This window comes from Lonchura striata, chromosome Z (genome assembly GCF_046129695.1).
Source record: "Lonchura striata isolate bLonStr1 chromosome Z, bLonStr1.mat, whole genome shotgun sequence".
NCBI lineage: Eukaryota > Metazoa > Chordata > Aves > Passeriformes > Estrildidae > Lonchura > Lonchura striata.
The window spans coordinates 15,466,190-15,488,589 of record NC_134642.1 but is presented as its reverse complement, the minus strand read 5'-3'; the positions used below and the strand labels follow the sequence as shown (position 1 = coordinate 15,488,589).

The following is a 22,400-nucleotide window of genomic DNA, read 5'->3' as shown; positions in this document are numbered from 1 at the left end:
CAGGGAGACCTTATTGTGACCTTTCAGTACTTCAAGGGAGCTTATAGGAAAAATGAGGACTATTCTTTTAGCAGAGCCTGTTGCAGTGTAGTACAAGTAGTAATGGCATTAATCTAAAAGAGTAAATTTAGACTGGATGTAAGGAAGACTTTTTTTACAGTGGGAGTGATAGGACAGTGGAACAGGTTGTCCAGAGAGATGGTGTGTGCCCCATCCTTGGAATTATTCAAGATCAAGTTGGATGAGACTCTGAGCAACCAGATCTGATTGAAGATGTCCCTGCCCACTGAGTGAAGAGGATGACCTGATAACATCAGGATTGGATGACCTTTAGAAGTTCTTTCCAACCCAAACTACTCTATGATTCTGTGATTATCAAACAGGGCTTTATATGGTACTAAAGATGTTTTGGCATATATCTGAGGAAACAAAGGTTTTGCTTAGGTTTTACTTTAGAATATCGATACACTGCATTTCCAACATCAGTGTCTTGTCAAGCTGTTGATAAAACTGGAAAAATAAAATGCAATTATTTTAATTCTCTCTTTTTTTTTAAACTTAAATAGCAAGGATCTGAGTTTGTGCACTAGACCTTTGACAGTAGAAGGACAAAGGGGAAGAAAAGTTCAGTGGCTTATCAGAGGTCGTACTTAGTCTAAGGATACTATTTATATAAAGGGAACTAGAATGTGTATTAGTGCACAGCTGGTAGAATATTGCAACACTACAACTATTTATCTGTGCAGTTTAGTCCTCTGGCCTTAATGGCCTTCCTATACAGAAACTGTGGATCCAAGAATATGGCCTGTGATCTGTAAAAAAAAGTGTTCATATATGCAGTAAAACAGGGAGGGGGAGAAAAGAAAAAAAGATGAGAAGATGGCAGCAAAGAGCAAAATTTTAGTTAAGTAATGAATTAATCAATCCTCTTTATTATGTACATAGTTAATGTGCATTAATTAATATACTTGAAATCAATTAACACCTTAAGTTTTCCAAATTGTACTAGACTTACTGAAATTCTTGCAGCTGTATATTGATGTGTAGTATTTGAGGGGTAGCAGTGGGTCCTGTCTCTTATATTCACTACTGACAACTGTTTTTTGGTGCAGGGATTCTGTAGCTGTTTCGTAGGCCACCTACCTTTAGTGATCTTATACCGATTTCTCAGGCCATTGATTTTGTGCTCCGCCATGCTTGTAAGAGCAAATCAAGTAAAAGAAATAAAAACATCAGTAATATTTGTTATTAGGAGTAGGAGGAAATGCACAACATCATTTCTAGTGTTCAGAGGGGAAAAAAGAGTGTGTTGTCCAAAGTTGTGGGGAAGGAAGAAGAATGGCATCCAGAAGACTCTTCACTTTTATTTTGGAGCAGTGGCTGGTGATTTGTTAAGGTACGTGACCTTACATATATCACGTTCCTTCTCCTTTCCTAGGGCCTGCGGATTATTTTTTCAGACGCTTCCAGGCTCATCTTCAGAATGAGTGCTTCTAGTCATGTGAGAGCTACTCTGCGGATCTATGCAGAGAGTTATGAAAAGGATCCTAGCCAGCACAATCAGGAACCACAGGTAATGCAATAGGATTGTAGTAAGTTTTTAAGTAAAGCACTGCCTTGGTAATAGCAGTGGCCAGGTGTTTTCATCTTTGATCAGAAGCAACACTCAATGCTTTAACCCATGTGCTGTGTTTGTAGATTATTTCCTTAGTCTTGTAAGTGTACACCTTTGAGGAAGGATCAGCAGTTTTAATATATGTAGGTGTAATATCTAACACAACAGGAATGTCAAGGGCTGAGATACCTCATGTTAAATGCTGGACAATGATTTCAGGTCTGTTAAGAGAAGTCATTCTAGTTAGAATTTTTTTCAGAATTTTTTTAGAGTTGTGATTTGATTTATGGAACAGTATTTTAAAAATAAGATAACCATTTTTGAAGCAGATTATCTGAGAGCCATTTAATTAGGGCATCCCAAGGATTCTTCACAATCAGAGTACAGTTAGGAAATATGGTTACCGGAGTCTAAACAATGTAGGGATTCCTTGTAAGGGAAAGGCTTGCAGCTGTCTAAGAATTATATCATAACCAGACTTTTTCCTAAGAAGAGTGAAGGTTAAGAGCAAGTTGCTGGATTGTTCAGCAGATGCCTTATACAATTAATAAAATAAATCACACTTCACACTCTCAGGTTTTTCTTAGTAAATCTGTGATATACAAGAGAGGACTAAGGATATTTCATGAAAAAGAAGTTAAGCATTTGGCTTGTAGTAAATTAAACTCTATAGTTTTAAGTCTCATGTAGCTGTGTCTTCATGACTGGAATGCAAATGCAAATCCACCAAAACACAGATGCTGTCAAATGAATTTGAACCCAGGTAAGTGTTTGATGTTTCACCAGATTCTGACCATAAACTTAGTGAGTTTCTTCCTATGCTATTAAACAGTCGTGTATCAGTCATGAAAAGTACTTCAGTTGTCACACAAATGTTGCAGATCCCATGCCTGCAGATATGATCTATTAAATTCTACTTGCATTTGCTTGAGAGAGGTGCATGAAATCTTACCAGAATACAATGTCCAGGGAGCAGCAGTAATGGATCTGCTTCAGAAAGCAGTAGGAGCCAGGCATCCAGACCTGCTGCACCACAGGCAGTGCCCTCCTTGTACAGGGGACGGTGCTACAGCAGGAAAGTGAGGAGGACAGGGCAGCTCTCTGGTAGCAAGCTCCCTCAGCAAGTGATGGATCAGATGCAGGGCTCTGGGGCAGCAGAAGATGGTACCAGAGACAAAGCTGGAGACAAGGATGAGTAGATCTACTCAGGAGACAGGGTCAAAGTCAAAACTAGAGACAAGATATCTATCCAAGCACTCTTTCAGGGAAAGAAGCTGCCTGTAGCATGGGCCTGAGGTCCACCCAGGTAGCAGAGGCAGAGATAAGGCTAGAGACAAGCACTTCTACAGCTTAGCCCAGGAGGAGAACAACACCCTGGGACAGGTGGTAATGGGCCTTGGCCAGGGTGCAGGGGAAAGTCCTCAGGGGATCCTAAGCAGGCCAGTAGGGCTTATGAGTGCTCTTGAGGATTTCAGAGTTTGGTCATCTATTCAGCACACCAAAAGGGTCTTTTATTCCCAAGGACAGAAAAAAGGCTGGAAGGGACTTTTTTCTGTATTGGTAACAGAGCCTGTCAGATCACTGCACTTTTGGCTGTTTAATCAGGACATTCACTAATGAATAAATAATCGCAGGGGTAGAAACGTCATTGCCTTGAAACTTGCTACAGGGACTTTCCTGCATTTATGCAGTGCAGACAGGCATTTTAATATCCAGACTGTCTCAGGAAATACATGGTACTGTAAACACCCTCCTCCTCTCCTGCCATATGCATAACATCTGGGATAAATAGAAGTTTCATCTCAATTAATCCAATAAATTCTTTATTTGGTTTCTCATTGCATAATATTGCACAGTTCCCACTGCTTCTCTTTCCTCGCCCTGTCTGCATGCTTTGCCAGCAACATGAGTGCATTAGAAACAAGGTCATAGTTTGTATCCAACAGGCAGATGGTGGACTTCAAGACACTGCATAATTTTTAGGAGATCCTCATGTACAAAAATAATTAAACATTTCCCAGGAGAACACTTGATAGTCTTCAGTGAAGTATGTAAAAGAATGTGAATAAAATACTCCTTTTTCAGAAAGCAGCTTTGCTAGGAAGGAGTGCTATAGTTTTCCTGATACTGTAATTCCTTTATTGTTCAGTTTGTTTTAAAGTTCATACTGACATTCACACATCTAAAAGAGGTGTGACGGATTTGAAGTTTCAAGAACTTTGTTGCCTATTTGCTGTCAGTAATAGGAGCACAGCATATATGTAAATGGTCAGTTATGGAAAAAGCACTGACATAAAGGAGTATGTTAAGTATATACATATACCTTATGTATTACCTTATGGTATTTAAGAAAGTTGTTACATTTTGAATGATAAATGCATATTTTTCTGTAGCTGATAAGACAATTGTATGTGGTTTCTGTATTATTGCACTCTTTCAGAAACAGGTGATCAAGAAAATCTCCTTTCTGTACCTTTTATATCATAAACCAAGATAAGATGATTTGATGGTTGGCTGCTTAAGTAAATATTCATATGGTCCTGTTTATTGCAACATGCCTTTCCAGCATCTTGTTTTATATAATGCATTGCTCCATGTTTTTGCCTGGTGACAATTCCAGTCAAAACCTGATCTGAAACGCAACAATACCTTGATATAACTTTTGCTTTTGTGTCACAGAAAATAAATGTCTCTTTGTCTACTTTTGAGTAGAAGTGGACCTTCTTGATCTTTTGTTCCAGTTTATATGTAGGTCAGTATGTGTTGTAAACCATAGGTGTTAATGAATGTAAGAGTCACCCAAGTAATATTTTAATACCATCTTTCATACAATTAATTGGTAATACTTTCTACCTAGAATAATGCCTAGACATAGATCCTGATCTACAACAGAGGAGTTCAGTGGAAAGTGGCAAAATATGCCAATAATTTATGTTTGAGGTCATGGACAAATGTGAATAGCCATGAATTCTGGCTGTTGAATTATTCATTTAAAGAAATTTGTAGAAGCAGTTTCATGGACACCTGGGAAATAAGGGCTTGCCATTTTTTTTCCATTCAATTGTTTCTGCAAGCCAGTATCAACAGTGAAAATCAGAAGCAATGAAGAAAAATTAACATCATACTCTCTCCAAGGTATATCAGAAACAACTTGATGTTTTCAATTCAAACAAATCAAATTCAATTCAATGTATTATGCATTTGAATGTTGTGTAACTTAGAGTAGTGATGCAATCTAGATCTAAAACAAAGCCTTGAAAACAATGCCTAGTACTTTTCTAAAACTGAAATATTCTGCACTAGAATTAAAGACCACTCAGTTGATGTGGCTTGTCACAGGTGATGCCCTTGTCATTGGGCATTCCTGAGAATAGTGCTTTCCAGATAGTTTTTACATGGAATATTTCCATTTTAAAATTATTTCTTTGTTTTTAACTATTCAAATAGGCATCCAACTAGCATTTCAGAAAGCTCAGTTCATTATAACAAACAACAGGTTTGTCCCTGAAGTCTTATATGAAGTGGACCTTTATTCATTGGCATGTATCTTTTTCTAAGTGAATAGAGTTATGAGTTTTCCTAAATTTAATACAGTTGTAAAATGTAGATGTTCAATGGGCGTGAACTACTAAAATAAGACTTTGTTGACCTTTAATCCCATCTATAGCCTTACTTTTCTTGGTCATCTCAATGTTTGATATTTGTACATCCCTACACATGTCTTGTTGTTTGTTTAGCCACATGGATGTATTATTGAACTAGAATAAGATTCAAACAGGAAGTTTCATATACAAGGACAAAGAAAGGTTGGGTTGGAAGGGACCAACATCCCACACTAGAACAGATTGCTCAGAGCTCCATCCACACCTGGCTTTGAAGATGGAGGATGGGACATACACAGCTTCTAGGGACTGCCTGTTCCAGTGCCTCAGCAGCCTCACAGTAAAGAATTTCTTCCTAGTATCTAATCTAAACTATGCTCTTTCAGTTTTAATCCATTCCCACTTGCCCTATCACTATATGTAAAATGTTCCTTTCTTTTGTGTAGGCTCCCTTTAGGTGCTGGAAGGCTGCAATTAGGTCACCCCAAGGACTTCAGTTTACCAGGCTGAATAAATTCAGTTCTATCAGCAGGCAGGTGCTCCATCCCTCTCTTCAGCTTCATGTCCCTCCTTTGGACTTGCTTCACAGTTTCATGTTCTTCCCATGTTGGGACCCCAGAGCTGATGCAGCACTGCAGGTGGGGTCTCAGCAGAGCACAGCAGAGCAGAGGGGCAGAATCCCCTCCCTGGTCCTGCTGCCCACCCTGCTCTGGATGCAGCCCAGGACACGTGTGGCTCTCTGGGCTGGGAGTGCCCATGGCTGGGTCAGGTCCAGCCTCTCAGCCACCAGCACCCCAAGCCCTTCTCAGCAAGGCTGCTCTGATCTGCCCGTCCCCAGCCTGTGCTGGTACCAGGGTTGCTCTGACTCAGGTGCAGCACCTTGCACTTGGTCTTATAAATTCCATGGAATTTAAGTGGGCCCACTTCTCAAGCTTGTCCTCTGGATCGCATCCCATCTTTCAGGTGTGTCAAGTACACCACTCAGGTTGGTGTCATCTGCAAATCTGCTAAGGCTGCACTTGATCCCTTCGTCCATGTCATTAATGAAGATACTAAATAACACTGGTCCCATTATGGACCCTCAAGAGACACCACTTGTCACTCAAGTCCATTAGGACTCTGAGCCATTGGCCACCACCCTCTGGGTGTGACTGTCAAACCAATTCCTCGTCCACTGAACAGTCCACCCACTGAGTCCATCTTTCTCCAGTCAAGACAGAAGGATGTTGTGGGGGACTGTGCCAAAGCTTTACAGTAAAATGACAGATAAATGACATCTGTAACCCTTCCCTTGTCCACTGATGCCATCACCCCATCGTAGAAGACCATTGACTTGATCAGGCAGGATCTGCCCTTGGTGCGGTTGCGTTGTCTGTCCTGAATCACCTCCCTGTCCCACATGTGCACAGCTCTAGGGGCATCTCTTCCATGATCTTCCCAGGCAGAGGTGAAGCTAACAAGTCAGTAGTTCTCAGTATTCCTCCTTTGTATACTTCTTAAAGGTGAGTACAATGTTCTTCCCTTTTTCCAGTCACCTGGGACTTGCCCTGACTGTCATGACTTTTCAGATATCAAGGCAGGTGACTGTGCAACTGCATCAGCCAATTCCCTCAGTAGTGTACAGTCTTATATTGGGTACTCTTTAAATGGAATGCAGTGAAGTGCAAATGCTGCAATTACTTTTGCTGAAGACTAGTAAGCAATATGCTAGTTAGCTAATCGTAAGATCAGCAGCAACCAAGCAAAGATTTTGAGGCAGCAGTTGCTTCTTTGTGTTTTTATTGGAAAAGGCAAACCAATTACAAAGGCAAAAATGAAAAAAAAGGTTAAAAATACATCTTCATCATCAAACACTGAATTTCTGAAGTGAGTATTGAACAATGAGCAGCAGAGGGAAAAACCCTCTGATTTGCACATGGATCTTGTTTGGTATATGAAAAACTTTTGTTATATGTCATTGTATATGTGAGTGATTATAAAAAGTGATTGTTTATGGTGTGAGATGGTCCAAGAGCAGGGAACTGAAATGAGCAATCTAGAAGTCCTGGGTTTTATATCACTTCACTGGGACAAAATGAAAGGAATCTACATGGTTCTGTCAAGACATATACAACACTAAGCACAAGAGCAGTTTACTAGACAATTATTGCCTCTCTGTTTACTTCTGAGGGATTTTTAGTATGACTCTGGTTAGGTATCAGAACATACAGTACAGTCCATAAAAAATTAAATAAAATTGTTCTGGTTTCATCTGGCTAGAATTAATTTTCTTCTTACTAGGTGGTAGTGTGCTGTTTTGGATTTGGTATGAGAATAATTCTGATAACACACTGCTGTTGTAGTTGTTGCTAAGTAAAAGTTAACCCACGTCAAGGACTTTTCATTCTCCTGTGCTCTCTCAGTAGGAGGTCCACAAGAATCTGGGAGGGACCATAGCTGTGATGGGTGACCTGAAGTGGCCAAAGGGATACAGAACACCTTGTTCAGTGTATTAACTATATGGGAGTTTGCTGTGAGGGGTGGCTTGGGTCAGGCTGATCATCAGTCAGTGGGTGGTGGGTGCTGCATTATGCATAATTTGTGGGAGTTTGGTTGGATTTTATTCCTCACCCTTTTTTCTTTTATTATTAATTTTTTATTGTATCTTAGTTTATTTCTGTTATTAAGCTGTGCTTATCTCAGTCCACAGGTTTTACATTTTTCCAATTCTCTACCAATCTGCCAGGGTCAGGGAAGTGAGCGAGCAGCTGCAGGATACTTAGTTGCTGGCTGGAGTTGAACCATAATAAAAGTTTTGCATTTACTTTTAAAATTCCTAAGATTTTCTTAGAGGACACATGGAATGTGGAGACTTAAAACATGTTTGAGTTATTCAGGTAATTTAGCTTCAGGTTCTTCTCAAAGTCACACTATAGAGTGAAAAAAATTTAAATCATCTGGGACTGCAAAGGAAATAAATCATGGGACACTAATTATCAAATATTCCTTGAATCAAGGGAATTAGTTAATCTGATAGGTAAAACTGATCTTCCCTCAAAGCTCTTTGGGTATACTAGAAAAGAAGTAATCTTTTGTGAACATAGATGTCTTCATGCTCCACTTGGATTCCATTTTCTTTCTGTTTATTTCACCTCTCATGTCTGACCTGTTGCCAGAGGCAGAACAACTGGCTTCTTGACCTTTATTGTAATTCCATGTGAGTTAACAGGCAGATTGTGCACAAGACTAGAGAGGTTTCTTTCCTTTTTTTCTGTGGAAGGTGTTCTTCTCAACTGAATCAACACCACCAGTGCTGTGGATATTACAGAGTCAGTTCCGTTTCACAATGAACCACATCCCTTAGATTGTTTGGGGCAGGAGGCTGTAGCATAAACCTGTCCAAAGACTTCTGGGTGTTTTCTGGAATGGAAAGCCAAAGCAGGCACACTGTGCTGAACTTTGTGCTGAGCCCTTATGGCAGAAGCTCTGCAGGATGTACTGGCACATGCTGAGTTTATTAACATGCAAGCAGGTACATTTCAGCCCTTCCTAACTTTTTGATAAACCAGATACGTCATGGGACAAATCTTATCGGCAACCTTGATTAGAAGAGAGGAAATTGTATGGAATTTTCTTGCAAGATCACAGAGAGAAAAATTGCTAATGAGGCAAGAGGAATTATACGTGTCTGACATCTCTGGTACAGATTATGTCCAAGGAAAAGGCTTTTAATCTGTATTTGCCTAATGTTGGATATCTGCTTGCTTGATTTATTTTCTTGTAATCATTCCTCCCAGTTATTTTTTTAGAGATATAACTTCTATCAGTAGTTACTAAAGCAAGATTCTGTTTAAGTCAGTTCTGTTAATTTTCAGTTCTTATATTTTATCTAAAGGGTAACATGTCATATGTCCTAAACAGTTGCCAAGAGAAATGGGCTATTTAACATCCAGGGTAATTTCAATTGCCACTTAGAGCTGAAATGTCAATAGTAAAGTTTTACAGCTTCTCAGGTAGACAGAACCAATAAAGAATACTTTTTAAAAAATCTCCTTGAGATATAGAAGTATGTCTAGAGGAGTATTAGTGATAAATGATTGTTGGCTGAGATTTATCTCTTGCAACTGAAATGTAAATTATTCATGGCAGAGGTAAAGGAATTTTTAAAAGGCATATGTAGTCCTAGTATCTTGTTATTCTGTCCTGTTCTTGCTATTCCATATATGACACACTTTTGCCTTTTTTACATATTTTGGATGAAGAAAGTGTAAAAATTAAATTGAAGTGTGGAAAGCAGAATTAAAAAAGGACTTTCTCTGGTGGGAAGCATGATTGCAACAAGCAGAATACTTAGTAGTAATTTGAATCATTTGGCAAGTTAAATTGCTTTTGTAAATGGGTGTCACATAAACTCATTTGATTCCGTATTTTGTTCCAGCATTGTGTAAAGTGTTGCTTGTGGATTTTTTTTTTTTATTCAGAGTGCATTTTTTTGCCTAAAAAAGCAGAGTCCAGTAAAGCATATGAGGAGAGTTGCTTTTTAATTTTTCGTGTACTTTTTAGATTAAATAAGGAAGAGGTTTCTTAGGGGAGTGCTGGAGAACTTCAAATGCTTTAATCTCATCCAGACCTTATAAATTGGCACATTTTAATATTTACTTTTGCGGCATTTGCTCACAGATGTGAATTTGTGCTCTACAAATTAATCATCTCTAAGTATGTTTGACTTTAATAGACTTGTGTTCTGTTTCAGTGATTATTCCGTAGATAGATATCTACAAATATGGAGCTTTTTTAGCAATAACATGTCAGACTGCTCACACTTGTGCATAACTGAGCTTAATCATAAACTCTCTTGACACCAATGGCATTCATGGTGGAAGTTATGGAAGTTATTCCATTACTCTGCTTGCACATTTTGTCTCTACACTTTTTTGATTTAACTGTCTGATTGCATACATAAAGCAAACACCTTATCCCATCAGAAACTGTCAGGTGGCTGAAACCGATTCACAGTATTGATTTTACAGGCTTATAAAAAAAGATATCTGTAAATTTCAGCTCTCCAGAGTTATTGTTCTGTTTCATTTGATTCTCAAACCTAATGTATGTGAAGTTGGAATTAATTTATTTGAAAGGAACAGCTGTAGAAAATTTATAGGGATCAAAGAATTAGTTTGGTAACTAAATACATGGATCTCTGAGAAAAAAGCTTTCACGCAAAACTCAGTTCTGCCATTTTATTTTTCTGAATCATTTAACTAACTGAAAGAAGATCCAACTGCCACTTTAAAAATTGTGTTTGATTTGATTTTCATGTCATCTGTACTCTCCCATTCAGGCCTATAAATGGCTATTTAATAATGTCTACAGCCTCAAACTTGAAAGTTCATGCTGTTCTTTTGGAATTTATCCTATTAATACAGTTGCATGTGGTATTAGTCAAAACACACTTCTGTGAATTCTGTTAAGGTAGTTAGTTGTTACAGTACCTTTTGACCGTAAGCTTCACATATTAAGTGTACTTAGGAAGAAAATATCTGTTTGGCTTCCCCTTTTCAGAATAGAAACAAGTTTACTTCTGATATTTCTGGGTTGTTTTGTACTGCAGATTTCAAAGAGCTCCACATTTCCTGTTACACAGAGAGTGATCAGTACAGCATATATTTACTGTCTCTCTTTTCTGCATAGCTTAGGTGTACTCAATGTAACACTTCACAAAACATATGCTAAGCATGATACTTCATTGTGTCAAATATAACAGCAATAGACTGTATCAGTTTTTGATATTGTTGTTTACTATTATTATTATATAATTGTGCAGTTAAAAGAAGAATTTATAAATGTAAGATGTCTTTCAATATTTCTGTTTTATGTAATTCAATGTATTTCTTCATCTTTAGGCTGTGCTGAGTCCTCTTATAGCAATTGCACTGAAAATATCTCAGATTCATGAGAGGACAGGACGAAAGGGACCCACTGTCATCACTTGAAGCCACGGAAGATTGTTAAACCAGGGCCAAAAGAGGAACAGCAAGGAAGAGACAGAACCTTGTTAAAACTTGTTAGCCATTTGTGCCTTGTATGATTTTAAAAGTTGGGTGGGAAGGAAAATTCAATATAACATTAAGCGTAATCATTTGCATTGATCTCCAAATGCAATAGTGTATTGACTTGTTTTACCTGCAGTATCATAATTTCTGATAACAGTATAACCAAAGAAAGAGGCCTTAATGTTCAAATGTTGTCAGTAATGTAGCTGAAAATGACAACTGCTTGGTTTTGAATTCTATGATAAAAGTTGGAGAAATTTCAGTAAGGGGGTGACAGGGAGGAGTTGCAAAGCAAAGACATGCTTGGTGAGTATTGTTTGGGATTCTTGTCGCCTTCTGGTAGGTTTCTGCAAAGGGGTACAGAGCCCGTCTGAGTCACAGGGCCATGTGCTAAGCTTTGCACGGGGTGTATTTCCTCCCCTGGCTCCATGCCTCCTCTCAGGCCTCTCCTGTTGCTCACAGATGCACGCTGACAGCAGTGTTGTATACACACTTACACTTGTGCCCAAAGGTGGGGTTATTCCATACTTTTTTACCCCTGCTTTTAAAACATATCAATGTGACTTGTGCCTTTAGATTTTCCTTACTTTTTGACTCTTTGGTTGTTTTTCTCCAAAAGGAGGCCTTTGTTCTATAAAGCTGATTTTGTCCTTCCAGCAATATGTCGGGTATGGAATCTGTCTTCCATAAGAATCCTTACGTCAGGAGATGATACTGGTGCTTACTGTGTTTGAAAGATAATCTCTGCAAGTTCACCAAATTTTTAAGGAGTTACAGAAGTTTTTAAGTCTTTGGAATACTCATGCTTCACTTACTACCAAGCAAGTGAATAAGAGGGAATTAAACCCTAATCAATTGAATAGAAATACTAGTCTGATTCACCCCCTGGTGAATTTGGTTTCTATTAGATTCTTGGTAACAGTGAATCACTCAATAAAAATTTGGGGAATGCAAGAGATGTTCCCGGCATAGATCTGAGAAGGCTGTTGGGGATATGGACATCAGCATTTTTCTGCCTGTGAAATGATACAGCAGTTCTAGCTATAATACTGTGCTCTGAAAAAGAACAGAAACACTTTATGCATGTGATTTGCTTGAAGGCTTTGCTTCCTTGGAAATGGTGTGAACACTTGTATCATTCGTCAAGGTGGCTTTGTGCAGTTTGCCTCTTTGCAGTGTATTTCAATTCATTGTGGTTGTCAAATTTTAGTAAAATTTATATAATATTGCAGCAAAGGAAATTGTTTAAATTTCTTCCAACACTTCTGTCAGAAAATGGCTATAGCACTTAGTATATAATAAAGAGTAATGCTGTATATCTGTCTTAATACATAATTGTGGACAAGACACCCTGCACTTTCAAGCATCCTAATAAAGTTGCCTTTATTACAATTACATTATTACTTAATTGACTCTAAACAAATGAGGTATGTTCTCCTACCTTACCATTAAGTATTGCCATAAACAAAAAGAGATTATAGGACTTCAGTTCTTTTTATAAAGATTTTTCTTTTATATGACCATGACATTCTCACACAGTTTAGACAGTTTATAATGTGAGAGCACTTATCTTCACAGAAACCTGGTTTATATAATATTTTATATTTATTAGGGATTCTCTAGGTGCAGGATAATGAACTCCTATCTAGTAGATCACACAGGGTCAAGCACAGACACATTCTGGATTATGACAGTTCAAAGTACCAGGTTGCATGAAAGAACATTCTGAGAGTCAGTCCATTAAAATTTCTAAAATCTCTTACACATTCTCTAACAGTGAAATTATTTTTGATCATATAGTGAACTAGCTGTTTATACATTTGCCAGGCTTTTCTGAAATGAGAATGCAGTTTGAAAAGTAAAATATACTGAAGCCAGGTGTTTTTCAGGATGCAGTGGGAAGACTCAAGAACAGATGAAGACTGAAGAATATTTGTACTTTTATCAGAAAGCTGTCACTAGAGCTGCAGTAGATGGCAGTCTACTTTCATGAAGGCAGTCATCATAAACAAAGGGCATGTTTTAAAATCTCTGTATTGACTTTGTCTTGGGCTGGAGAAACATTAGTTGTGCCTGTGTAGGGAAATGGAGAAAAGGACTGTGTGAGAAAAGGGGTTGTTTGAGTCTGGTTTTGACTAGCTGTCAAAGAGCAGACTTGCAGAAGTAGCTTAACCTGAAATCCACTCACCATCCCTTTTTTTATGGTGATGTGTGATACTGATAAAATGTTATTTTCCACCAGTTAACTGCTTTTCTTTGGAAGAAGATGAATACAACTTTGTAAGGCTCAAGTACAGCTCTTTTTATCTGATGTGTGTCGGGGAGGACTGTAGCCACAGTCTCATGGGAGTGTGCTTGAGATCTTTTCATTATTAATGTGAGAGATAAATGGGTGGAAAAAAGCAAGTTATACAAACTTACTGAAAGATGCAGAGCTCCTAAAACCAGACCACACATTTAGTAGAGAGAAAATTATTATTAATACTGTTCATCTTATCAGTGTCTAGGCACTGTGACAGAGACCCACACCCTTTTTTGCTATTGTTTAATTAGCAGCTTCCTCAAGGTTGGAAGTTGCAAGATTCCTGTATTATTCAGCTGTGATTGCATTAACATTTATTTGGATCATTCTGTTTCCTAAACCCTCATACTTTCTCTGTGTTCAGAGAAGTTTGGAAGGCAATGTACTACTCACCTGAAACACAGGATCACAGAATATTCAAGGTTGGAAGGGGCCATCTAGTTCATCAGGACTAAAATCACCTATGTCCCAGCTCACAGCAGAGTCAGGTAGAGGAGGCTGCCCAGGACCATCTGTAATTGGTTTTAATTGTCTCCAGAGGCTGAGATGCCAGAACTTCTCTGGGCAAACTGTACAAGTGATTGACTGCTTCCATAGTGAAAAAAAAAAAGGGACAAATGTAGGGAAGGCTGGGCTCCAGGATGGCTTAGATGAATGGAGATGAGAGATCTCCGAAGGCTGCTCTTAGGATATAAGGTTTATTAGGGATGGTGAAAGGTCTTGCTTGGAGCTGCCAGACACAGCACGTGGCGAGGCTTGAGGGGATGGGGGAGGGGAGAGACAAGAGGATGCTCTAGGAGAGGGTGGAAGTTCCAAGAGAGTGGGGATTCCAAGAGAGGGGAAGATCCAAGAGAGTGTCTGGCCCCTCTGAGACCCCTTATCAGGGGGCTTCAGGGTGGGCTGGAACAAGACTTGGGCCAATTGGGTCACAGACACCTGATGTTTCAGGGGAGGGTTACAGCTGTGGGATGAACCATACATTTTGGGGATTGAGATGGAACAGTCCATTTGACTTTTGGACCTATCTGTAGGTAAGGGTGTGTCCAGCCATCAGGGGGGATTGTTTTCATCCTGGTTGTACTATTGTGAATCTTTTGCCAGGAAATTATATTTATCCATCCTTTCCAACAGCCAAAACCTAAAACTGAATAGCAAAACCTTCTGGAGTATTCAGATGGAATTTCACATCATCCAGTTTGTGCCCATTGCCTCATCTTGTCACTGAGAATGGTCTTGATCCATACACTTCTTTTTAACCCACCAAGTATTTCTAGAAATCAGTAAGATCCTTCAAGAGCCTTCTCCAGACTAAGCACTCCCAGCTCTCTGTGTATCATCATGTGACAAATTTTCCAGTCCCTTTTTCTTTATAGTCCTTTGCTGGAGGTACTCTGGAAAGTCCATGTCTGTTTTGTGCTTGGGAAGCTTGGACCTGGACCCAGCACTCCCGATGTATCTTAACTCTACCAGTGTTGAACAGAGGGAAAGGATATCATTTCTCCAGCTGCTCCTGCTGTTTTTCCTGGTGCAGTTCAGGATGTCAATCACTGTCTTTGCTGTGCAGGTGAGTTGCTGGTGAGTTGACGAGTTTTTGTTAAGCACGTGACCCCCGGATCCTTCTCTGTATAGCTGTTTTCCAGCCCACTGGCCCCAGCATGTGTTGGTGTCTGGGTTTGTTCATCCACAAGGGCAGGACTTCCCTTTGTGAACTTCAATATTGTAGAAGGTTGTCAAGTTGGTTAAGTACAATTTACCTTTCATAAATCCTTCCTGATCCTAATTACTTCTTTGTCCTTGTCTTTGGCAAGGGTTTCTAGCATTGGCTATTCCATCACCTCCCCGGGAAATAAAGTGAGGCTAAAGTGACCAGCCTATAACTCTCTGGATCCTCCTTCTTTCAGGGACAGAAGTGATATTTGCTCTCTTATCTCAGGGGCCACTTCCCATCACCCACAATCTTTCAAAGGCAATAGAGGGTAACTTGCAATAGCACAACTCAGTTTCTTCAGCTCTGTGCATGCCATCCTAAATCAATGCATGAATATGTGTATGTCCTGTTGTACTTCCTGACAATTTTTTTGCTCCATCCAAGGTAAGTCTTCCTTGCTCCATGTTTTTCCTCTAGTCTCAAAGGCCTAAAATTGCTGAAGGCTGCTTTTAACAGCAAAAGTGGAGGCAAAGGAGGCATTGAACACCTCAGCCTATGCCCTCTTTCAACTCATGTAGCTGTAGAAACTTTCCCCATTACCCTTCACATTTCTCATCTGTCCTAGTTTCAGCCCATACAGAGTTATTTTTGGCATTTGATGGGATGGAGATATGGGAATGTCTAGGAGGCTGGAGCTGTATGGATGTGTACAGATGATTTATTCTATACTAGTCACATCATTGGAGGGCATGGCTTTGGGTAGAAGAAAAGGAAGAATGGAAGGGCAGACATTTTTGTTCCTTCTTTACCTGTGAAAGCAAAGTGCCAAACAGAGTGGTGCAGTCGATGTGGTCTGAGCAGAGCCATGCAGACTGGCTTGGGAGATTTATCCATCATTGTTTTCCATTGTCTCAGATGCAGGACAAAACTCCCCTGTCACTGGCTGTGGTAATGTCCAGCCTTTTCTCCTGTGTCTTTGGAAAAGCCATGTGGCCACCAGGGATGCAGTAACAGCCACCATTTTTTTCCTTTGTCTCAGTCGCTGGCCATGGTAACAACCATGTAAGTCTAATGGGATAGTTGGACTTCCACAAGCATTTTTGGCAGGTAATCACCCTCTTCTATATATTGTTATTATTAATATTAGTATTGTTGCTGTTAACTGTTTGCTTTCTTTATCTTATTACTATTTTACCAGTAAATTGTTGTCTCAACCCATAATGTCTCAACCCTTTTTATCCCTTTCTCCCTGTGAGGGGTAGGGGGAAGGGAAGTGGATGTTAGGAACTTAATTTCCAGCTGGTCTAAAACCACAACATCACCTCATTCAACTCTAGGTGGGCTTTGGCTTTCCTCATCTTATCCCTGCATGATTGTACAGGGCTCTGCATTCCCGCTAATTCAGCAGTCCCCGCTTCCACTTACATTACGTTTCCTGTTTATATCCGAGTTTAGTCAGGAGCTCTCTGGCCATCCATGTAGGTCTTCTGCTCCCTTTGTTTGAACTGTGTGTATCAGGTTGAATGATTCCTTGAGCTTAAAAGTGGTGACCTTGAAAATTAAACAGCTGTCCTATACTCATCTTTTCTCCAGGGCCAGAACCCATGTGACTCTTTTAAGCAACTCTAAAGATCTTAAAGTCTGCTCCGCAAACTTTGGTTCCACTCTTTGCTATTCTCCCTCCTCTCAAATTTCTGCATTCACCATCTCATGATCTCTGCAGCAAAAACCTTCACATGCCCACGCATTTCTGCTGGTGTTGTGGGTGCCAAGATTGGCTTCTCAGTCACCAGTGTCAGGAAGTTGTTTGTCAATGGATTGAATCCATTCTGTTCTGAAGCTTCAGTTTGTCCATCTCATATCCTTCAGCCCAAATAAAATTTATTTTAATGTCAATTAAAATTTCCAGCTGCTCCTCTTGGCAAAGATAAATTCATGCTATTAAGTATGATCAAAAGCAAAAAGTGTTTAAAGCCTTTTGCTGCCTTAATATGGTTGACATTTTTGAGTTCATTGCCCATACCACTTTGCATTAAGTTCATAATAATTAGCTGAAAAAAGAAATTTAAAACCAATTTGTATGAAAATATTAGGTATTAACATTGATATTCTCCCTATCTCAGTAACTTTTTTGTATCAAATACTTCATTGCATACAGCAGGTTGAAGATGCATTTATCCTTAGTTTCACATTTCTGGATCCATTATGATCTCACAACATCTGAAAAGGGCTGGCGCTGAAAAGGGGCACTGCAGGACTATTGTGGAATTGGGAAAAAGGAAAGAACTTCCTGGTTGTTCATAAATATATATGGAAATGCTCTGAATGCATTTCCTATAGCAAACCACTCCAAGAGCAAACTTCAGTAGTACCCCTGCAATACTTGCTCTTAGACCCAGAACTGTAGTCCCAGCCATTTTCCACTCTCTTGGTCTTGCTTTAATATCACCTAGTGGAAAAGTTAGATTTCCACAGGGAAAAAAAAAAAAAAAAAGCTAAACATGCAAAGGGATATCTCCTGGTTAATCAGTCTTACCTGCTGTGATTGTTGTCTTCACTAATACTTGTACAATGCTGGTTAACTTCAGAATCTGGGACTCTGAAGTAAAGAAGCAAGAGATTTGGGGTATGGATATGGTAATGCTAGGAGGTAAGGCCATAACAAGGTCACTCAAGCAGATCCTCTCTTTAACTGTTTTCAAAATAATATGTTGTGTTCCTCTGATTTTTATTGTTTTCTATGGTGTACTGCTTTTCAGGCACTTTGAAAAATATTTTTATGTTTTGTTTCTTTCAGGGACTCTTTTTTTCTCTCTCTGGGTACTTTACTCTATTTCTCATCCCAAACTTGTCCTGAAAGGGTTTTCTTCCTCTGTAGCTTGTCCACCCCTTTTTATTCTTCTTTCCTTTCTACTTACAGCAACTGAAGAATTGTATGTTCTTCCCATAAAGAATGAAATTTTTTGAAAGACAAAACTGATGCAACTGTCAGTTCCCTGGCCTTAGCCATGGCTACCACCATGTACAGCTTGCATGTACAGCTGAAATGCGTAACTTGTAGTCTTACAGTACATGAATATCTGGAAAGTGTGATAGCTTTTCTGTTTCACTGGTCTGTAACAAAACCAGGAACAGGTTGCCCCATTCCTTGAAAAATTCAAGGTCGAGTTGAACAGTGCTCTGACCAATCTGATCTAATTGAAGATGTTCCTGCTTGTTACAGGGCCTCAGACTAAATTATCTTCTCCAGTCCAAACCTTCCAACCCAGAAAGAAAAAAGTTCCCTCCTAAGTAAATATTACAAGTTCTAATCTGAGTGAACCCTCATGAACTTTTTCTTGCCATCTGGAATTATAGATGCTAGTGGCCTCATGCAAATGTGCCTCAGTGATTTTGTGGGAGGAAGGATATATGTAACAGAAGAAGGAAGAGTTCAAGCCTGTCTTTTTTCTGGTGTTCATTGTGTAATTATGAAGCCACTTGTGTCAGAAACAGGGTACAGGGTCCCTTTTTCAGTTCCCACAGTCTTGAGTAAGCTGTGACAGAAGCAACTGCGCTTAGAACTGGCTCAGAGGAATCAGAGATGATTTTTCCTCCTGCAATTGATAGTTCCCTCTGAGGAGATGTAAGCACAACCAGAGCTCTCTGTTTGGCAGCTACGTGGTGTATTTTATTGTGCCCTTATCCTGAATCATGGGCACCCTGTATCATATAAGCAAATACAAGGCATTTGTTTTAAATAAAAAGTTTATTCATGAATTCACTTGTAAAATATAAAACAAATAACTTGAATGGTTTACAATACAAAAATAATCAGTTGCAACAAATAATCTGCAAATTTCAAACAAAAGCTAAGGTAATGTCTTAAAACCAAAAATGAGAGCTTTCTTCTGAAACTCCTTATGAAGCACAAGTCAAGATTGATAACACCATGATGCTTCGTTTATCTTGCAGTGTAAGAAACTCCTGTTGCCAGATTATAACTTCTACTAGACACAGCCTGAGCATTTCTATCTCTCTGGAGATTTTTCTAATTTGAAATACTTAGCACTTTTACATATCCCCTCCAACTCCACTCTAAGTCACAAATTATCAATATTTTTCCTGTGCAATTTCACCTTAAGTAGTGATACTATTAGGAATCACTGACATAAGTCTTCTTCCACTCTTCCCTGCTTTGCAGATGCAGGATTTTATTGGCTGCCTGTCTCTCTTGTTTTGATAGGTGTTGCTCTTCCTGAGATATCCTCTGGAAATATGTGTCCTGCTGGCAAGTGATTTCTTGCATGAATATATGAGAATTTAACCTGCTTCTGGGATTTGGGTCTTGGCCAGCTGTTTGCTGCTGCTCCAGAGATAATGTGTATGGTGGTGGCTGTTCCTGCTCATTTGTTTCACTGACAAACTCTGCACTGCTTTCACTGTATGGAGGTGGAGGAATATTGTCAAATTCTTGCTGTTTTAGTGTGGAGCCAACTGACAGTGTGGAGACCAATTTTTCAGGATCTATGCTGTCTTCATAAGAGGGAGGATAGAAGTCAGGCCTAAAATAAGAAAACCAAAAAGAAACACATCATGGTGAAGAGTGATTTATCTCTCAGAGCTTGGTCAGATGCTTTGTCTGTTATGTTTCCAAAATTTAGATGAGGCTTTAACTGTAAACTGTGCTTAAAGAATGAAATACATTAATATAAAATGTAGGCATAACTGGTATCATTTGCCCTGTCTTTGTACAAAATGTTTTATTAAAACACAGCATTCTAAAAAGACTACCCTTCCCCATGAAAATTCCCAACCATGGCATACAAACAATCATGCTTGTATTTTAGCAAGTGACAGAAAAGTTTAATTTGGAAGAAAAATGAGATCAGTGTTCAGAATTATTTATTATTGCAAACTATTGTTTTCCACAGTTTTAAAGTAAATTTGGAATGTTTCTGCTTATCTAACCAAAATTTTCTGAATGTTGCTTTTATAGTGCCTTTAGAACACCCATTGTCAGTGTTTCTAGTAGGGCTTCCACAACATTCCAGAAGATATTTGTATCCAGTGACCCTGTTAAAGAGTTTTGCCAGGCCTAGTGGAGTTTAAGAAACTCTCTCTTTCAAAGCGTCATACTTGTTAAGAACAAAATCATAGGGTCACAGAATGTTTTGGGAAGGGACCTTAATGATCATTCAGCTCCTGCCATGGGCAGGGCCACCTTCCACTAGACCAGGTTGTCCATCCAACCTCTCCTTGAACAGTTCCAGGGATGGGGCAGCCACAGCTTTTCTGAGCAACCTGCTCCAGTGCCTCACCACCCCCCCTAGGATCTAATATAAATATAACCTTTCTCCATTTGAAAACATTCCCCCTTGTCCTGTCACTACATGTTCTTTTTTTGTTCTTTCCTATAAGTTCCCTTCATGTACATAGGGTGCTGTATGAAACCTTCTCGGGGCTAAATAACTCCAGGTCTCTCAGCCTGTCATCACAGGAGAAGTGTTCCATTCCCCTGATCATCTCCATGGTGCTCTTCCGGACCCACTGTAGCAGGTCCATGCCCTTTCTGTGCCAGGACGCCAGATATGGATCAAATTCTCCAGGTGGGGACTCACAAAGACAGAGCCAAGGAGCAGAATCCCCTCCCTCAACCTGTTGGTCAGACTTTCTTTGGATGCAGCCCAGGACACATTTGGCTTTCTGGGGTGCAAGTGCACATTGCTGGATCACGCTGACCTACTTTCATCAACAAACCCCTGCCAGGTTCTTCACTCCAGGATTGCTCTCAAACCATTCCCTGGTGTTTTTGCTTTGATTTGCACCAACCCAGATACAGAACCTTGTGCTTAGCCTGGTTGAATTCCGTGAAGTTTTTAAATCAGGGGGACAATGAGACAATAAAATTTCAGCAGGAGCCATATGATGAATGAGCGGAGGCCCCCTGCATACCTCAACTTTGGTGACTTACATGAGCATCTACCCACAGCAACATCTTAAATTGTCTTCTAAGATGGAACTCAGAATGCTTCTGCATGAAGTTGGAATAACTGCACATGCTGCCTCCGTGCATGGCTTTGGAAAATCTGAATCTCTGTTTCATGTAGCATATCTTACCTTAGGTATTGTTTGCATGAATGGCTGTTTGCACATTATTTCTTGCTCTAGCAAATAAAATTTGAGACTACAGTTCTCTCCACAGAAAAATAATAAAATGGCTACAGGATTTGCATTTTGTAAAAACCTTGTATTGCTTCTTTCTTTTCACAGTGTGTTTAAAAAATAGCATTCTTCCCTCCCAATTAATCTGCAACACTTACCTGTCTATGGTGCAGACATGTGGTTCTCTGTGGCTGGGATTTCGCATGAAGATGCCAAGGGCCCTGTATTTCAGGACTTCATGGAAGGTGCTCCAGAAAATGCCAGTAAAAAGGAGACAGAGTCCCAAAGCTAACAGGCAATGAAATACTAGCTTGTTTCCACATCTGCACACGGAGGAATTTATGGACATGCAAAGTATTCCCAGACAAATAGTAGAGAAACTGAGTAAGAGCATAAAAAGACGAATGAAAGTAAAAAGACCTTTTGGCATCTTTTGCAGAAGACACAGCACTTTGTTCCTGTCTGCTGTTTGTTTGCTGGCTCTCTTGCTGTACTTCTCATACTCATGTATGGGTACTTTATATGCTACAGGACCAACTGCCCTTTAGACAATTAAGAGAAGCATTAACTCTTTGAAGAATTATAAACTCTTTTGAGATTAATTTGTAACCTTCTACCTACTTTAGGAAGGAAGCAGGAACTTCCTGAACCATCCCTTTGCCGCTGTAATCTCTGGAGTGTAAACTTGGACTGCTCCCTTCATTGCATGATTTGCAGTGGTTTATACACTTCATTGCTTATGAATGAGACCTGTATTTGTTAAATTTGATTTGACTTTAAAAGAAAAACAACCAACAACCAGCAAAGATTCTCTTCATAAATCCCCATTAAAAGTTTGAAGAGAAAATATGCTCTGTATAAATGCAGACAGTGACATGGGAGGGGAATAGGTGTAGGTAAAATTGCTGTTCTCTGAGGGAAGATGTCATCTCACCTTTTCTCTCTGACTTGCCAAGATAAGGTATCACTAAAGAATATTAATGTCTGACAGATGTCAATCTAGGCTCAACAAAGGATTTAGTAAAGTTGCCATCCAGTACCTTGGTCCAAGAGCCTG

General features: G+C 39.5%; 2 protein-coding genes across 3 annotated transcripts in view; one reads left to right on the top strand and one right to left on the bottom strand.

The window, feature by feature from the left end:
* The window catches only part of PGM5 (phosphoglucomutase 5), a 67,831-nt gene extending 55,190 nt beyond the window's left edge, over window positions 1–12,641 (top strand). For both annotated transcript variants that reach the window (XM_021531756.3, XM_021531754.3), the window contains exons 10-11: window positions 1,439–1,573; window positions 11,100–12,641. In XM_021531756.3, the coding sequence (XP_021387431.2) occupies window positions 1,439–1,573; window positions 11,100–11,189 (225 nt within the window). In that variant the 3' untranslated portion in view covers window positions 11,190–12,641. The remainder of the gene's footprint in view (window positions 1–1,438; window positions 1,574–11,099) is intronic.
* Window positions 12,642–19,520: 6,879 nt separating this feature from the next.
* TMEM252 (transmembrane protein 252) lies at window positions 19,521–21,773 on the bottom strand (the record flags this gene model as incomplete). Its single annotated transcript, XM_077790210.1, has 2 exons — window positions 21,502–21,773; window positions 19,521–19,743 (listed from the first exon to the last, which is right to left on the bottom strand). Coding segments are annotated over exons 1-2 (495 nt in total), but the record flags the coding sequence as incomplete, so codon positions are not given.
* Between the last annotated feature and the right edge of the window lie 627 nt (window positions 21,774–22,400).